The following is a 17,283-nucleotide window of genomic DNA, read 5'->3' on the forward strand; positions in this document are numbered from 1 at the left end:
AGTGTATTCATTAATTACACTAATCCAACAACAATATTCAGCCATCATGGTTTTCCTTTAGTCCACAACAATGAAATGTATTAGTTTACATCAAAGGTTTCCAGATAATGGAATCTGTGGATTTGCTGAGGAGCTAAACTCTCATTAACAGTGGGTCAAGTTTATTATGGTGGACCAGTACACACTGATGATGGACCAGTACACACTGATGATGGACCAGTACACACTGATGATGGACCAGTATACACTGATGATGGACCAGTACACACTGATGATGGACCAGTACACACTGATGGACCAGTACACACTGATGATGGACCAGTACACACTGATGGACCAGTACACACTGATGATGGACCAGTACACACTGATGGACCAGTACACACTGATGATGGACCAGTACACACTGATGATGGACCAGTACACACTGATGGACCAGTACACGCTGATGATGGACCAGTACACACTGATGGACCAGTACACGCTGATGATGGACCAGTACACACTGATGATGGACCAGTACACACTGATGATGGACCAGTACACACTGATGGACCAGTACACGCTGATGATGGACCAGTACACACTGATGATGGACCAGTACACACTGATGATGGACCAGTACACACTGATGGACCAGTACACGCTGATGATGGACCAGTACACACTGATGATGGACCAGTACACACTGATGATGGACCAGTACACACTGATGGACCAGTACACGCTGATGATGGACCAGTACACGCTGATGATGGACCAGTACACACTGATGATGGACCAGTACACACTGATGATGGACCAGTACACACTGATGGACCAGTACACGCTGATGATGGACCAGTACACACTGATGATGGACCAGTACACACTGATGATGGACCAGTACACACTGATGGACCAGTACACGCTGATGATGGACCAGTACACACTGATGATGGACCAGTACACACTGATGATGGACCAGTACACGCTGATGATGGACCAGTATACACTGATGATGGACCAGTACACACTGATGATGGACCAGTACACACTGATGGACCAGTACACGCTGATGATGGACCAGTACACACTGATGATGGACCAGTACACACTGATGATGGACCAGTACACACTGATGGACCAGTACACGCTGATGATGGACCAGTACACACTGATGATGGACCAGTATACACTGATGATGGACCAGTACACACTGATGATGGACCAGTATACACTGATGATGGACTAGTACACACTGATGATGGACCAGTATACGCTGATGGACCAGTATACGCTGATGATGGACCAGTACACACTGATGATGGACCAGTACACACTGATGATGGACCAGTATACGCTGATGGACCAGTATACGCTGATGATGGACCAGTACACACTGATGATGGACCAGTACACGCTGATGATGGACCAGTACACGCTGATGATGGACCAGTACACGCTGATGATGGACCAGTACACGCTGATGATGGACCAGTACACACTGATGATGGACCAGTACACGCTGATGATGGGTTGTAGCGCTAGCTTCCGGTAGGAAACAAACACACACACACACACACACACACACACACACACACACACACACACACACACACACACACACCTGATACCAGCAATTATTATTGCATATTTGCATATGACTAACAGAAAATAAGAAATGTTTCTTTTAATGAAATCATTTTCATAGTTTATATTATTTTTGCCATTACTACTTCAACAAAAATAGAAACCATGTTGGCAATGGGTTTGCAAATGGTGCCCTCATTAGTTCGGATGGGTTTCTGTGAGCACCGGCACCCCGTTGGTCCCACCACACGGGACATGACGTCATGTGTGATCTGCTCTGGCGGGGCCAGATCTGTGAACGTGAACGTTTCAGGGAAGCGTGGCACTAAAGGGTAGCATTGATCCGTCTCACCAGACTTCACGTGGTGGGAACAAACCAGTTCAGCACGAGTCTCAAACCGAAGACAAACTACCTGCCATGGTTCCAACAGGTTGACGACGGACCGAGTAGTTTTCCTTCCAACCGTGTGCAATGACAAACCTCCAGGAATGCATTCCAGTTCGTCGTCGAGCTGGCCCAACGACTACTAAACTAAAACTATCAGTTTGAGCTGGACCGCTCCCTAAGGCCCAATTAAGTAGAGTTTGGGAGGGTTTTCTCTTTAAGAGCATCACACACACACACACACACACACACGTGGAGGCATTCAATGGATTTATTCAGTCCCTTGACAATTGGGGGGAAATTACATGACAAATTCATAATCCCACAACATAACAAAAAGTCAGTATACCCACCTGAGGTCAGCCTGCCTGCCACTCACTCACACCCACCCACCCACCCACCCACCCACCCACCACACACACACACACACACACACACGCTCATTCACTCACTGCTGCTGACCTCAAACCTTATCTTACCTGAACTTGTCCATCCTATACGAATCAAGACTTACCAAGTGAGGCGCCTTGCCAAGTTCATGTACTACAACAAAACCGGGACAGAACACGGACTGTACGGCCAGAGTCTGACCAAACTAAACAAGTGTTTACCATTACTGTGACTTTTTGTTAGCTTGGGGAGGAGTGGGAGTCAGCACATCACAGCAAGGCTAATAAAGTTACATCATACAGGAAACGTCCTCTCCTATACCACACATCCTGCTGGAGGCTCAGTCGTGGGCGGCTTGGGAGTCGAGGCCGAGTTCACCTGCACTGTAGCGACTTCAAATCTAACACAAGCTTCACATTTTCCCTCAGCTAGACATGCTGCTGTCATTTAGAAAAACAATTATATATACATGGCAGAGAGCGCTGGAGCAGAAAGAAACTAGCTGTGGATCTACATGGCGAACGGAGCAAAGGAAGTGGAGGGGGTGGAAGACACAAACCTGTCAGCTGGACGGGAGTTAACTGTGCTTTATAGGCGGCGCTGTGATTCGTCACCACAGCGTCAGCCTCTTTGAGAAGCGTTACAAACAAAATGATACCAGGAAAACCACAGGCCAACTCCCAAGCCACACATGAGCTTTTACAGTAGACTGAACGAGACAAAGTCACACATACGCTCCTATAACAGGGACTGGTGTTCTATTATAGTCTGCTGGCTGTGAAGAAAGAAGAGCGCAGGCGCACAGCTGCTCGATGTTACACCAGAGTTAAGACTTTCGGGGAAAGGGACATGTTAAAGCATTCTACATCAAATTTTTTTAGTTCCCTAAAAATGGAAATAAAACCGGGGAGAAAAAAAAGTAAGAAAAAAAAAGCACAAACAAGATTCATCTGTGCATTGAAGGAGGAGGGTGAAGGAACAGTCGGGTCCTTCGAGGGCGAAGAGCTGCCTCCTCTTCAAGGCCTTTCACAGGGAAGAGCAAGTTCACACACCAGGTTGCGCCCCTGTCCTTGGCCTTCCTTCAGCACTTCCAAAACGAAGCGAGCGTTCCTCAGAGGAGGAGTGGGGGGGATTGATGAGGAGGGAGCGCTGGGCGGGATGAAGGCAGGGCGTGACATGTGGACGGAGGGGAGCAGTCTCATTCGGTGGCCTTGAGGGAGAAGGACAGCTTGGGCCTGGACTTGCCCTTGCCGAGGATGATTTTCTGCTCCTCCTTCTGCTGCTTTTGACGGTCCTGGTCCAGCTTCATGCGCTCCTCGTGAATCTTTCTCTGCTCCTCTACAATGCGTAACTGCTCCTCAGCCTGTCAGGAGCAAACACGCAGGAGAAAGAACAGGGTCAGAACATCAGGGTCTGCTTCTCCTTCTACAGCCACAGCTTGTGCCAATCAAGCTGGAATCAAATAAACACTGCTTTACAAATTAGTCAAACTTAAACTTATAGAGCCAACAGCAAAGAAAAGCCACTGGATTGGTAACGCAGACTGATAACCATCAATGCAACGTCGCTCAATAGAAGAGCTTCTTGCCAAAGCACTATCAAGTTATTCAGTCATGTTGTGGTGGAAGCCTTGAGGTCTCAATCAGTGGAGGACAGAGTAGGAATCAAAGACACATAGGGGACATTGAAGCACATACAGCAGACATGACGTGTGTTGGTTTTTCTTACTGCACTTAGAAGTGAAATGATCTTATCGGATTATATTATATATATTATATATTGTCTGATCAGAACGTCACGTTTCAACTAACAATTATTTGTGGATATTTATATATTTATTTATATATGACGCAACAGTGGATGTTACACAAGCGCCTTGACAACATTAAGTGCTGAAGCGTTACAAGAGGATAAATAGGTTTAGGTCATTTTGTATGTGATAAAAACTATTCATTGAGGGCTATGAAGCTGACAGAAATGGGATGAGTGCGTCACAGAGCAGGGCGTACCAGCTTGGCCTGAGCATCGGCAATCTTGCGGTTATTCTCCTCGAGGATTTTTTCCAGCTCCTCCCGCTTAGATTTTTCTTCTTCCTAGACGGGTGACACGGTTCCATGTTAGCGCACAAACAGGTTACAGCCACAAAGCACTTTATGTACACACACACACACACACACACACACATCTCCTAATTATCACACTCTCTCTCCACCAGCGCGCACACACACACACACACACACACCTCATTACACCACAGAGAAGTCTTTTAGCCTCTCGCACATGACCACACTGTGGCATTCTTTGCAGTCATGCTGAATTGTTTGAAAAATACAAATAGGGGCCAAAAGAATAAAGTAAGCATAAGGAAACTGTGGAAAAAAAAAATTGACCCACGAATTTCTTTCCCCTCCCTTTACTGCCGTTAATACCCTCCTAGAAAACATTTAAGTTAAGCCACGTCTAGGGCACTCACTGAATTAATGACACACATTCCAATTTAAACACAATAATTCAAAAAGGGGGAAACCCACTCATCAGAAGACACATATAGATGACAAACAATTCAATCTAGAAGAAAATACAATTGCTGATTTTTGTTTAATATCATCATAAGCAAGAGAAAAAAAAGGATACAAAAAAGGAGGGAATAGTTTTGGCTCACCAATGCATGTATACCTACGCATTTTCCTTGCCTTTGTACCTACACAACTGGTGAAAGCATTCGGCATTAACCGGTTGAATATTTACTGTCTCGTCCGGACTGTGTGGCCCCTGCAGAGACAGAAGCGCTCCTGGGGTGGGTGGGTAGGTATGGGGGGGATTCTGCCATACCGCCTGCAGCATTCCTCTTTATAACTGATCTCTGTGCTGCTCAGCCTGCAGCCACAGCTCACTCATTTATATGGGGGTTTGTTTTGTCCTTTCTTTAGCGCGGCTCAGTCCCCATGAGACGATAGCCGGTGAATACAGAACCAAGTGGAGGACCGGACCACAGAACAAAGTCACGGGGAGCTGAACGCTGCAGGCCAGCGCAGGTCAATGATAGTTAGGAAGTTGCTGAGTTGTGTTTAAAAATAAAAAATAAATATATTTACTAACAACAATATCAAACTTGGCAGCAACCCTATGGGAGAAGCAAGTCATGAGCACAAAACACAGTACATTGGTTTTTCTAGGGAGAAAAAAGCTCTTTAACTGTATAAAATAATAAATATTAGAAGAAAAATATATGTGTGTTAACAGATAAAAAGGTTAGACCAGATAGTTAACCTTGTCAAACAGGAAACCGGAAATGTAGTGGTCCGTCATTATGTATCCGAGAGCAGGTGAGGTCTAACAGAAGATTGCCAAAATAAGGATCGTTAAGAGAAGGTAAGGGTGGTAAAGAAAACCTGTACAGGACAAACTGTCTGTGAAATAAAACAATATGTGATTAACATTTCAGGTTCAAAACGTCAGAGCAACAGAGACAGGAAAATGTCTACTCGTGTTTCAAAAGCTCATCTAAGAGGCATGAGGCTGAAGCTGGAATAGCTTAAGGCTGACCTTCTGGTTAAAGAAGGGCCTTGAGAGCAGGACACTTAGGAAGAGGACGGAGCATCTGGCAGGAGAGGCGACCGAACGAGTCCACAAAGGTAAAGGGGATGCTCGGACTACATTGCTCACCCCATTAGTACCGAGCCACTGGCTGGTCCCTGTGCACCAGGGTCACTGGGCTTTAGCTGCCGCTCTCCTTCACAATGCATTATTAATGGGGTATAAACAAACCCCCTTTGCAAAGGGAAGCCGGGGGAGACGGGGTTCGTCTACCGTTACCCTCTAAAACCCAAAAGGAGAGAAACAAATAAAAGGTCTTGTGCAAACTTTAAAGTCTAGGAAGGGTCCTTTCAGAAATGCATAATGACGACGATTACAAGGTTGAAATTCTTATTAGAACTTAAACTAATGCCTGAAGAACAAAGAGTTGGCCTATATTAGCTAGTCCTCATTTTCAGCCATTTGGCAAATTGACAATTGGCCATTGATGTACAGAGATGGTGACTGTAAAACAGAAGTGCTTGGAAAAAGAGCTGTTTATTACATATTATTATTATTAAAGAAGCTAACAAAAAAAGTCGAACCAGGAAAAGAAATTATGAAAAAAGTCAATTTATGAAATTCTGCCATGGCAAAACTCTCACTGGCAAGTTCGGAAATCCCCTTGAGAAGCCAGAAGAAATGGTGGCAACATCCACCTTTAAGTGTTTAACAGCAATCCTCATCCTTAAAGCCTAAATTGCCACTTTAGTTCTGAAAGAAACCCAAATTCCCTCAGTGCAAAACCTGTTAGGAGCCCGCATGAAAATAAAGGGTAGATGTTGGGGCGCCATCATTTTGAGAAGTAGGAGATGTGACTGTGCACATGTTGTACAAAGTTACATTATTTTTGATGACTTTGTAGCATTGTTCCCCAGTGAGTAGCATGCACTACAGTTCATGCGCAGAGTTTCTCATCTCACATATTTAAAATAGTAAGAGTTACACCGACACTGATGGGATCGTGGTAATGCTTTGTAACCACTGAGAACTTCATTTCCCTGCAGGACGGCTACTTCCTGGCTCTGCAGTGAAACTTGTACCATGGCCAGAACTCTGAACAGTAAACTGAGGGGTGGCTGTGCCTCCACCTCCATTGTCCCCATGTTCCTGAGAGGCATCAGTCAGAGCAGGTGACCGGGAAGGAGATGGGGACAGGGGTTATGGGATGTGGGAGATATGTAGGACATGGAGGGGTTGCGTTCCAAACGACCGAGCGTTACCTCTCTGGCCTTCTGCGCCGACAACTCTGCCTGCCGCTGCCTCTCCAGCTCCTCCAGCAGCTGCCGCTCCATGATGCGCTTCGCCTCCTCGACGCGCCGCAGCACCTCCCGCTCGATCTCGTCCTTCCGCTTCTCCAGCTCCTCCTCCACCCTCTTGGCCACCAGCTCCTCCACGCGCCGTGCCGTCTCCTCCTCGATCAGCTTCTCCTCGATCTCCTGCTGCCGGCTGGAGGAAGAAATCAATGGAAAGAGGAATGAGAGGAAACATAAAGAGGGACGCTTTATAGGAAACCGGTGATGAAAAGGATTCATCCTAAAGCGGATCTACTCTTATACTCTCAGGCCAAACACGAGACAAGGAACAAAACAGGTAGGTGAGTTAACGGCACAAAAACAGAACAGGAACACTTTATCTGCAGCAATATTTCTTCCTGATGTAGCTCTATCGGTGACCTCTGTCACACACAGTGAGACACTTGATTTATAGTGAGCCTAGTTTAGTCTGCTCCACTGTCTTGGTGTAGTATGCTGAAACTGTTGTCTTGTGCTCTCAAAGCAGGGCCGGCCTCGGGGCATAACGGTGCGGCTCACTGTGTTCACGCCCCATGAAATGCAAGAGCTCACGGTTAAGATGCGGGAGATGGGCCCAGGCCAGATTTGTCTCTTTTTTCCTGGTGTTTCTGGTGTTTTCATAGATTATGGTGTATAGTGTTCACACTGTATGCATTTTGTTTGAGCTGTTGATGTATCATCATTTATGCACGTGATGTATGTAAAACCAACAACACAGTAAAGCAATTCAAAATGTGTGGAAATGTAGCTTCCAATACCACCTACTCTCCTCTAGGAATGAAGGAGCCTGTCCAGAACAGCAGCCGACTGAGAGGTCAAGGTTCATTTATTGTCACTGTGCAACACAGGGCTGCGTAACAAAATGCAGTTGTAGAGCATTTGTTACAATAGAAAACCATGACAGAACAAAAAAGAACATTCCTGCAGTGCATTTTTTAATTAGCATCAGAAGGAATGCAACAGCACCAACTGAACAATTATCTGGGCTGATACTATGACATAAAAATAAAGGACACATTGCCCCTCAAGCATCATTAATGCATGTAGGCAGAGACCTGCGCAGCTTCATCCGGGATGCAACAATGGAGCCAGATCTCTAAAGATGAGCACAACAGTCCGCCCCCCTCGTGCTGCTGGGTTAGCCTCCAGTCTTTCTTCATCCATCTTGTTTTCATGCAACCAGAGATCAGGCAGGCCGAGGCTGCGTATCTGAATAGTTCTAGACCCTAGCTAGCTGGGTTAGCTTAGCTTCCGGCTCAGCTGTCCTCCCTCTCCTCCTGGGGCTGTTTCTTTATGCAGATCACCTATCCCGTTTACCTACTGTTCTTTTCTCTCCACCCTCAACAGGAAGCTATTCAGGACTGGGAGGTGTGTTGTCACATCACTTGTGGCACAACTGTAAACATGCAACCTACCCTGCCTGGATCTGATTTCATTCTGTCAGGCACTGGGAAACCAGAGACTCGACCCAACCCATGCCCAAGTCTTTCCTTGACTACCAGGTCTGTGTCGTGATAATGACTTTTGTATACCTGGTTAAGTGACCCTGTGGCCATTAAGCAGTAAAAGAAGAGCCAATCAGGGGACCAGGTGTGAGGCAGCAGCTCAGATCTCAAGTGTGTGTCTCTGGCTAGCGCGCGCACGCACGCACGCACACGCACACACACACACACACACACACACACACACACACACACACACACACACACTTCCCTGCCCCACAGATAGAACCTAACAGCAGGCAAGAAAGGGGTCACCATCATGTGTGGGGCGACCACAGCGGTGCTTTAAAGAAAATGTGGATGGCCAGTCAGCTAATGGTAAATGTAGTCCACTGAAGAAACAAAGTGTGTGCCATGTTGACCATGAAAGCTGATCACTAATCCTGTGGAACTGTGCCCGGATGCATTGTGCATGTCAGATAATAAAAAATTAAAAAATCATTAATGAAGGATATATTTGTACACCTAAAAGCAAAACAATGCAACCTTACACATTCTGGAGTAATCTTCTCTTTTACTCTAAACTAAGACAACTCATCGTACATCACACTTCTTTCAAACTGGAGAGAAACACAATCAAGTCAATAAAGTCTTTCCACTGTTCCAACAATCAGCAACTCTGGTTTGGTTTAAATAAATCCTTAATTCAGAGTGTGAACATATGCCTGCTCGACACACTGTCTGTCCTCCATTGTATCTCTGCTGTGCCATTGCAATGTCAGTTTGTTCCTCACGTCGTGCAGCCCCATTACAAGCATGCTTTCTTGCATGCATCCAACTATAAAGCAAGAAGTGTGTCTGGCTGCGTGTCCTTTGCGTTCCCTCTCATATTGTCCAACAGCTGATACCTGGCGAGCCCAACCATTTCTACAAGCATCCAAATAGGAAGGAAGTGGTAAAGTAGTAAAGCCCGCCTCTTGCTTTCATTGATTGGCTGTCTGGGAGAAGTACACCATTGAAAAGTAGAGAATATTTTAACTTTCATGCCCATCTTCAAAAACATCAAGAAATATGCGACGCAGCGCAATAATTGTTTTTTGAGTAATGCGTCTTTTTAATACTAACATTGGATATTTAAATCAGAAACACCTCCATGGTTAAATTCATGATAAGGATTTGATCCCCTGTTTTTTCTGAGGATGTACATTACACATCTTTGGTTTGTACATGAATGACACAATTATTAAACTGAAAAGTGATGCCTTAATCTATAATATACAACCAGTTATAGAGCTACTAATCTGCTGCACTGGCAATACATGCAGTGACAGTCTACAATGACAGATGGACAGAAAAGCAAAGGACGATAACTGTTGTTCTTGTGTTTTAAACAAAGTAATAACTCCCTCTTCCTTGTACAAACTGAAGCTACGCATCATCATCTACGTTTAATAAATCCAAATGGCCTCATAATTGGACTAAAACTGAAGGTACAATACACTGTAGAGGCGGCTGGCCCTGCAGAGCATCGGTGCAGCCAGGACCTGTGGAGCTGGGTTAGCATGCTGTGGCGGCTAGCTTGCTAGCGTAAAGAGCTACCGTTAACTACACAACTGAATGCAGCTAGCTAAGCAGTTAGCTAAGCAGTTAGCTTAGCACATATTGCGGTTCAATACAGGCATCGTTATGTAACATTGTTACACTAAGTCCAAAGTCGTTTGATGAAATACACTTACATCTTCCTTTGTCTTTCCATTTCTGCCCTTCGTTCCTCCTCCTCCTTCCGCTGCTTCTCGTCCAGAGCGTTTCTTTTGCTCAGAGTCCTGCCGAAGATGTCGAGGCGCTCTGGCGGCGTGGCTGCTCTTTCTCTGCGGGTCGAGGCTGTGGTGGACCGGGAACGAGAACGAGATTCTCTGCGACGGTTCCTTTTCGATTCTCGGGACTTGGACCGCTTCTTGGACCGCTCCCTGTCTTTGGACCGCGACCGAGACCGGCTCCGTTTCTTGCTGTGCTTGCTGCTTTTGGAGTGTTTAGACCGGGACGAGCTGCGGCTCCGAGATCGGCCCATGTTGCCCACCTCCACTAGCGTTAGTAGAGCGCTTACCCCAAACTACTGTGTCTTATGGCTGATATGTGGGCAATGTCTGCAATTCCGTTTCACCCGCAACTCGTTAAACTTATTATTTACAATAACTGACCAAGAGGCATTTCTTCAACGATTCGGTTTTAGAGAAATGACCATTCAAAACTGGTTGTTATTTTGCCCTGCTAACTCTCTAAAAAGAAAGATGGCGGATCGTCGAGTTAGTAGCTTCCCAGAAGACACCGCGGGTTTCGGTATTTCCCGGAGATCTTCGGGAATGCCCAGTCAAATCAATGATACAGTCCTCAAACGTGACTTTTTTTAGAGAAATACATTTGTAAAATGTACATTGTATAATGTGTTGGGAAATATGAGTCTGTACAGGCTGAGTTTGGAACAATCCATGACACAATATGCGCATAATAGTGTGACTTGAAAACAAGTTATGCTGTTGCATCCCCATCATAATTATACTGCTATGGTTTCCAAATCAGTTTTTATTACATGGCCAAAAATAATGATACACTATTTTAGCTGGACAGAATATATTTAAATCCCTTTGGAGTGCACAGATACCATGGGCTCAAATGAATACACAACGCATAGCAATTATATATTTGTGGAATTAATGTATGTGCACAAATTAACAACATAACTGAAAACCATCATTTATAATGTATTAGATGTTTGAGTCAGTCATGTCATAGATAACAGGGTCAGACCATGTATACAGTCATCTAAATGGGCTGCTTTGGTTTAAAGCAGTTTGTGGTAGTATTTTATGTATATTATTAGATAATTGTGAACATTATAATTTGTCTCCTCTGCTGCATTTAATCCTCCTATTTTTTTTCTAACTTCAAATGTAAATACAATACATGGGTCCGCAACATTATTTTTTTTAATATGAAATAGTAACTATGTCAGCCTCATCTTCTTACACTGCATCTAGGCCCTCCTACTCAATATAAATGAATAACTACTGGATGTGTTTGAAGTAAACCCCCTAACTCAGATAAGGTTCCCGGTTTAATTTGGACAATATTAGCATAAGGATGTGTTTAGATTGGACTCTTTTGAAATCCCACAGTTAAAACACACTTGACGTTGAGCAAAAAGAGCTTCTTGAAAAAAAATCTGGTTTAAGATGCAAATAAACCAAAATCATATCCAGTTTAAAATTTCTGAATTCCACTGACACCAAAAAGAACAGACTGCAAAGCCCTCCGAGGCAAACTTGTATTTGTGATGTTGGGCTATAAAATAAACTGAATTGAATAAACATTTGCAGGAACAACTAATATCTTGTCATAAAAACACATTACATAAAAACATAGCATAATTACATAAGAAGTGTAAACTGTAAGGTTGATTGCAGTGTTGTTCTGCTACCTTTTTATATTGCAAGCAGGCCAGATCTACTGAATTCAAGTTGCCCTACATTTAACTTATCCTGTGTCCATTTTTAAGTATTGTTTTCATGCTCTGTCAGGGGCTAAAATGAGGCTTTTATCAGAGCTATGTAAATACAGCAACAAGAAGATCAGATAACCAACCGAGGGAGAGAAAACACACAACTTGACAATGACACAGTCCTGCACTAAAAGATTGCCATCCCACTCTAGCAAAATGAGGCCATTGTGATAACTCTCCCCGGAGTGCTGCGCTCGAAATAAACTGCCATTACTATATTTAAAAGCACATAACTCAAAAGCCCAGTGAATCAGCCTTAAAAAAAGGTCACACCACTCAAGCTGAGGATGAAAGTGCTCCAACTTCAGAAGGATTGTTTTGTCATTTAGTTTTTTTCTAATTACCTGCAGTTTTCAGCATTTCCAAATCTAATTTTAGTAAAAGAAATAATTTGTTCACATGGAGTCACGCTGTGTGCAGCTTCAATTGTAGATCAAGAAAACTTTGAGTTATTGTCAATTGATAGCAGTTGTCAGATGCGTCACTTTCTTACTCACACAGATGAAAACGGCCTTTGTGATGAGTAACTCACGGCCATGATGAGCCTGTACTGGCAGATTGAGTGTGAGCGCCACAGAAACACAAATGTCCTCAGAATTAAAGCAAAGAGGGAAATGATGTGATTTTAGTGGCAGAAGTCAGGGCATGTCTTGGTTTCATCCACCAGGACCAGCTTCCCCTCTTTCTGATCACCTTTCCTCGGAGACAAAGAATCCATTTTCTGTAACTTGTGGTTGGGATTCATTTTAATGATCCACAAATTCTGTTCCCACAGATGAGAGGAATCGGCATTAAAGAGCCAGAGATGTCTTGTTTTTCACTCGGGGACCGAGAAGATAGAGGTGCTTATAGCTCCTTTTGATGAATAATAGAAAATGTTTCATGGAGGTGGAGGAGAAGAGTTCTGGCGCGGCTCTGGGGGGAGAACAAAAAGACGCTGAATTGGAGAAGCAGTGTAAATGAAAGAATTTGCAGAGTTTGTCTGCTTTGCTCTTGGGTGGTTTGGGATGAATGTCGAAGGAGAGACATTAACATGGAGATAGAGTTGTTAGAGAGGGTTTCAAAGAGCCAAAAGAGCAGCTTTCGTATTTCTCTAATCCGCACATGAAAGGATGCCACGCAGAGGTAATCTCAGGAGAAACAATTTGGATATGTCACTAATAATCCCTCAATCCAGGCTGAAAGGTGCATGTGTTAATTAAAGGAGCAGCATGCTCATCGTTACTCTGTTGAGAGACGTTTTAGCCCAAATGATTATATGTCACACAATGTCTCACTTGTTGGCGGTAGAATCAGAGCTGTGATAATCTGAGACACTTAATGAAATGTAAGAATCATTTCAGCATTAATAAGTAGTCTCTGCCACTTCATAGTGCTCTTACTTTTCAAATAAATCTATTTAGCGCCAGGCTTTGGACCAAATGTGATCCGGCCAAACAGTGGCTCATAGGCTCATATATTGCTCAGTAGATCATTATTTTGAGGCAAATCAACTTCCCATGAAGACGAAATCCCTTAAATGAAAGAGCTGTATAGCTAATTATTATGGGTAGAGCCTCTGTTCCTCTGTTCCTGTAATGACCCTGAAACCCGGCTGGACTGAGGCGAGGTTATGAACTAGTGCTCTTGATCCATCGGCCATGATGTGGAAGATCCGCAAGATCCAAGTCATTTTATACGCTGAAGTCAAACCTTGTTGTTAATATCCACTGAGGAGCTTTCATATGAATGTGTCCACTTCTCTTTCTCCATGAACAATAAACCTCAGGAAACATATTGTTTTCATGCACTGGTCAATTGTGAGATGTGAGGTTATTTTGCTTCCATAACATTCTACCAAACAAGTGGAAACATTGAGGTGTTTATTTCACACTGTGTCGATTTGCATTTGTAGATTTCTCCTAAATTCACCAGATAATGCCTCATTTACATATTTAATCCTAACATTTCAGAAAAAACTTGGAATACAAAAAATGTCCTTGTGTAAATGATCAAAGGCAAAGTTTCAAGATGAAATCTATATGATAATCATGTTCCATATCGCCTGTAATGTCTGGCACAATGTATGGATCTTAGCTTTGTTCTCATCTGTTCTCTCATTGTTCCAATCTATATTCTGAAGGTCCTTACTTGTGTTAATGTTCAGAAAACAGCCTTAACTTCATTAACAATTCCCCTTTGTAGTGTTACATCCAAAATGATTTGACACATTCTCCAGTTTCATTGTCATGATCGTGCTTTCAGCCGGACTCACTGCTGTTCTTTGTTTCGCATCAACAAAGAGAACAGCAACAGACACACAAGATGCATATATATATATATATATATATATATATATATATATATATATATATATATATATATATATATTTTACATATTACTCTTTCAAATGTCCTTAAACAGCTGGAACTGGGCAAGCATTTCTAAACAGGGAGACATAGTGCATTGTTAGGTGATCAACTGAGTATTTGGGTGCAGCAGGACAGTGTGCAGAAACATGTCAGATATGACACAGATGAAGATGAAGATGAAGATGTGATCCACCGCCCTTACAGTGAGAGAATGCTCTTCAGTGTCCCAAGGGCAAAACAGTGAGAGGTAAATTAAACAGCTGGTCTTTCTAAATGTAATGTCGGTATCAAGAAAGTCACTAACTCCATCACGAACCATGACATGGGATTACATCACTTCCTGTTTACAAGCATCCACTGCTGTACACCAGAGAAGGTGTACGCCGACTCACTCAATCTCTCTTCAATGCAAACATTACTTGTGTTATCTTCTTCTTCTTTGTGTAGTTTTGGCAGTTTGGTATCTTCTTTCTCTTCTTCGTAGAGAGCAGCTACAGTTGTCCTGCCTCACACCGGCGTCCACTTGAGACGGCTGGGTGACGGGTCAATGTCACAGAGTCTTGAGGCACGTGGGTGCAGAAAGTATGAATTGGCCTCTGCTTTTGAGGGGAGCTGCTAGTGATCCCGTTGACATCCATTAATTGATAAATTAACCTCTTGAAACCTGAGGCTCAAATATGGTTCTTTTTTTACGTCTTTATTTTATTCAAGTAGTCGTATGAACCCCAAATGAGTTATATTACTTGTATTATTTCATATCATTTTTTTCAGAATTTATTTGTGAATAAAATATATATGGTACATATATATATATATATATATATATATATATATATACATATATATATATATATATATATATATATATATATATGTATAAGTATAAGTATATATATATGGTATAAGGTGGAGCGGGAGATCGTCAGGCGGATCGGTGCGGCTGCAGCTGTAAAACAGGCGCTGTACCGGTCCGTCCTGGTGAAGAGGAGCTGAGCCGGAAGGCGAAGCTCTCCATTTACTGGTCGGTCTATGTTCCAACCCTCACCTATGGCCACGAACTCTGGGTCGTGACCGGGTCCTGGACGCCTCCCATTAGAGGTTTTCCAGGCACGTCCAACTGGTAGGAGACCCCGGGGAAGACCGAGGACACGCTGGAGGGATTATATCTCCCGGCTGGCCTTGGAACGCCTCGGGGTCCCAGAATGAGCTGGAAAGTGTTGCGGGTGAGAGGGAAGCCTGGGTCGGCCTGCTGAACCTGCTGCCACCGCGACCCGACCCCGGATAAGCGGCTGATAATGGATGGATGTATATTTTAAAAAAAAAACACTTTTTTTAACATATTTTGATCATAACTATTAATGTCCAGCATGATCTATGCTAGATTTCCGCCCAAAAAAGTAGCCAAACTTTTACAAACTCCATGGTTCAGGCCCTTACCAACATCCAAAATACTAATAGGTCACATTTTTGGAAAGCTTAGGACCTAAATAATCAGAATATGCAACAAAAACCACTGTAAAACCAAGCTTTGATATATTGGGAAGGTGTTTTAGTTAAAAACAAACGTGTCGTTCGGTTCAAAAATAGAAAGATGGTTGTTTTATGACAAAACATTGTCTCACCAGAGGCTACTGGGTATTAACATTTGCATAAGCTTTCCCTCTTGCTGTGTGAGGTGTTTCTAGAATGTGGGGGGTACACGTAAGTCACAGGAAGCGGATTTGTGAGACAGAGAAGAAGAAAAAGAAACCTCCGGCCAATTTGTGATTTTACAGGTACTAATATTGAGTTTGTAAGGATTTTGATTACTTTATTAAACTCCCACAAGCCTGTACAATTACTGAGATGTGTTTGTTAGGGAAATCCGACTTTGTAAAGGGTATTCATCATGGATTTAGTGAAACCTTACGCCAGCCGCGGCAAGCTGACGGAGCAGCAGTATAGTCGGCGGAGTTTACGTAAATACTTAAACTTAACAGTTACTTTAATTATGTTTTACACCATATGTATCTTCTCACAAGGGTTGTGGACCTGTAGAACTTTAAATGAAGTTGAACAACGATGTGGTTCTGGAGATAATTAAGGAAACGTTCAAACAAAATAAAATAAAAATTGTCCGAAAACAGGCACAGCGGCGCTAACCCTATTTTTTTATACATTTATATAATACATTTAAGTTTGAAATATTTGAATGAATTATAGATTATCCTCAGATCCACTCTCAAACCCACAGAAACCAAACCCAGCTCTCTCGGCTCAAATTAATCAAAAAGTCCCTCCCTTTCTCATTGTGTGATCAAAGTTGTCCCTCTTCTTTCACGAGCACTTCTCCGGTCCCCTGACCCGGCTCGTGGTTGCTCTTCAGGGGGAAAAACACTTAACAAACACAGGATCTCTTTTAAAAAGCCCCGCCACATTGTCACATTGTCATGTTGATGGCCCAGGGGTCCTGGCATAAAGAGCTATTGAGGAAGGAGACCTGAGAGCAGCTCCTCCACTGCCCTGAGAACAGTGCTCCACCTCGGATGCAGGAGATGTGAGCAGCACAGAGAAGCAGAGGGGGATGGGGGATTTTTGGAGAACAGATATTGAGGAAGTGGAGGACCGGCTGTAGTTTAGGAGGTGGGTGGAGTGGACCAGTGATAACTAGACAACATAGGAGAGCTTTTATTGAGTCATCTTCACTTTGGGCTTCAGTCTGACTTAGATGTTTCA

The 17,283-nt window shown here is 43.5% G+C and overlaps 1 protein-coding gene across 1 annotated transcript; it reads right to left on the minus strand.

Moving 5' to 3' along the window:
• Positions 1 to 2,376: 2,376 nt before the first annotated feature.
• Positions 2,377 to 10,799, minus strand: arglu1a (arginine and glutamate rich 1a). The gene is made up of 4 exons (XM_079231314.1): positions 10,397 to 10,799; positions 7,147 to 7,372; positions 4,357 to 4,440; positions 2,377 to 3,710 (listed from the first exon to the last, which is right to left on the minus strand). The coding sequence occupies exons 1-4, from the start codon at positions 10,726 to 10,728 to the stop codon at positions 3,546 to 3,548; spliced, it is 807 nt and encodes a 268-aa protein (XP_079087440.1). The 5' UTR covers positions 10,729 to 10,799; the 3' UTR covers positions 2,377 to 3,545.
• Positions 10,800 to 17,283: the final 6,484 nt, after the last annotated feature.

The sequence above is a fragment of the Taurulus bubalis genome (genome assembly GCF_910589615.1).
Source record: "Taurulus bubalis genome assembly, chromosome: 15".
Lineage (NCBI taxonomy): Eukaryota > Metazoa > Chordata > Actinopteri > Perciformes > Cottidae > Taurulus > Taurulus bubalis.

What these genes read in the sequence shown, in the direction of transcription:
- arglu1a (XM_079231314.1), bottom strand. Translation starts at nt 10,728, where the DNA reads ATGGGCCGATCTCGGAGCCGCAGCTCGTCCCGGTCTAAACACTCCAAA. An exon ending in ATGGAAAGACAAAGGAAGAT is followed by an intron (nt 7,373 to 10,396) that starts GTAAGTGTATTT and finishes TTCTTCCTCCAG; the next exon opens with CCGGCAGCAGGAGATCGAGG. An exon ending in CCGATGCTCAGGCCAAGCTG is followed by an intron (nt 3,711 to 4,356) that starts GTACGCCCTGCT and finishes TGCTCCTGACAG; the next exon opens with GCTGAGGAGCAGTTACGCAT.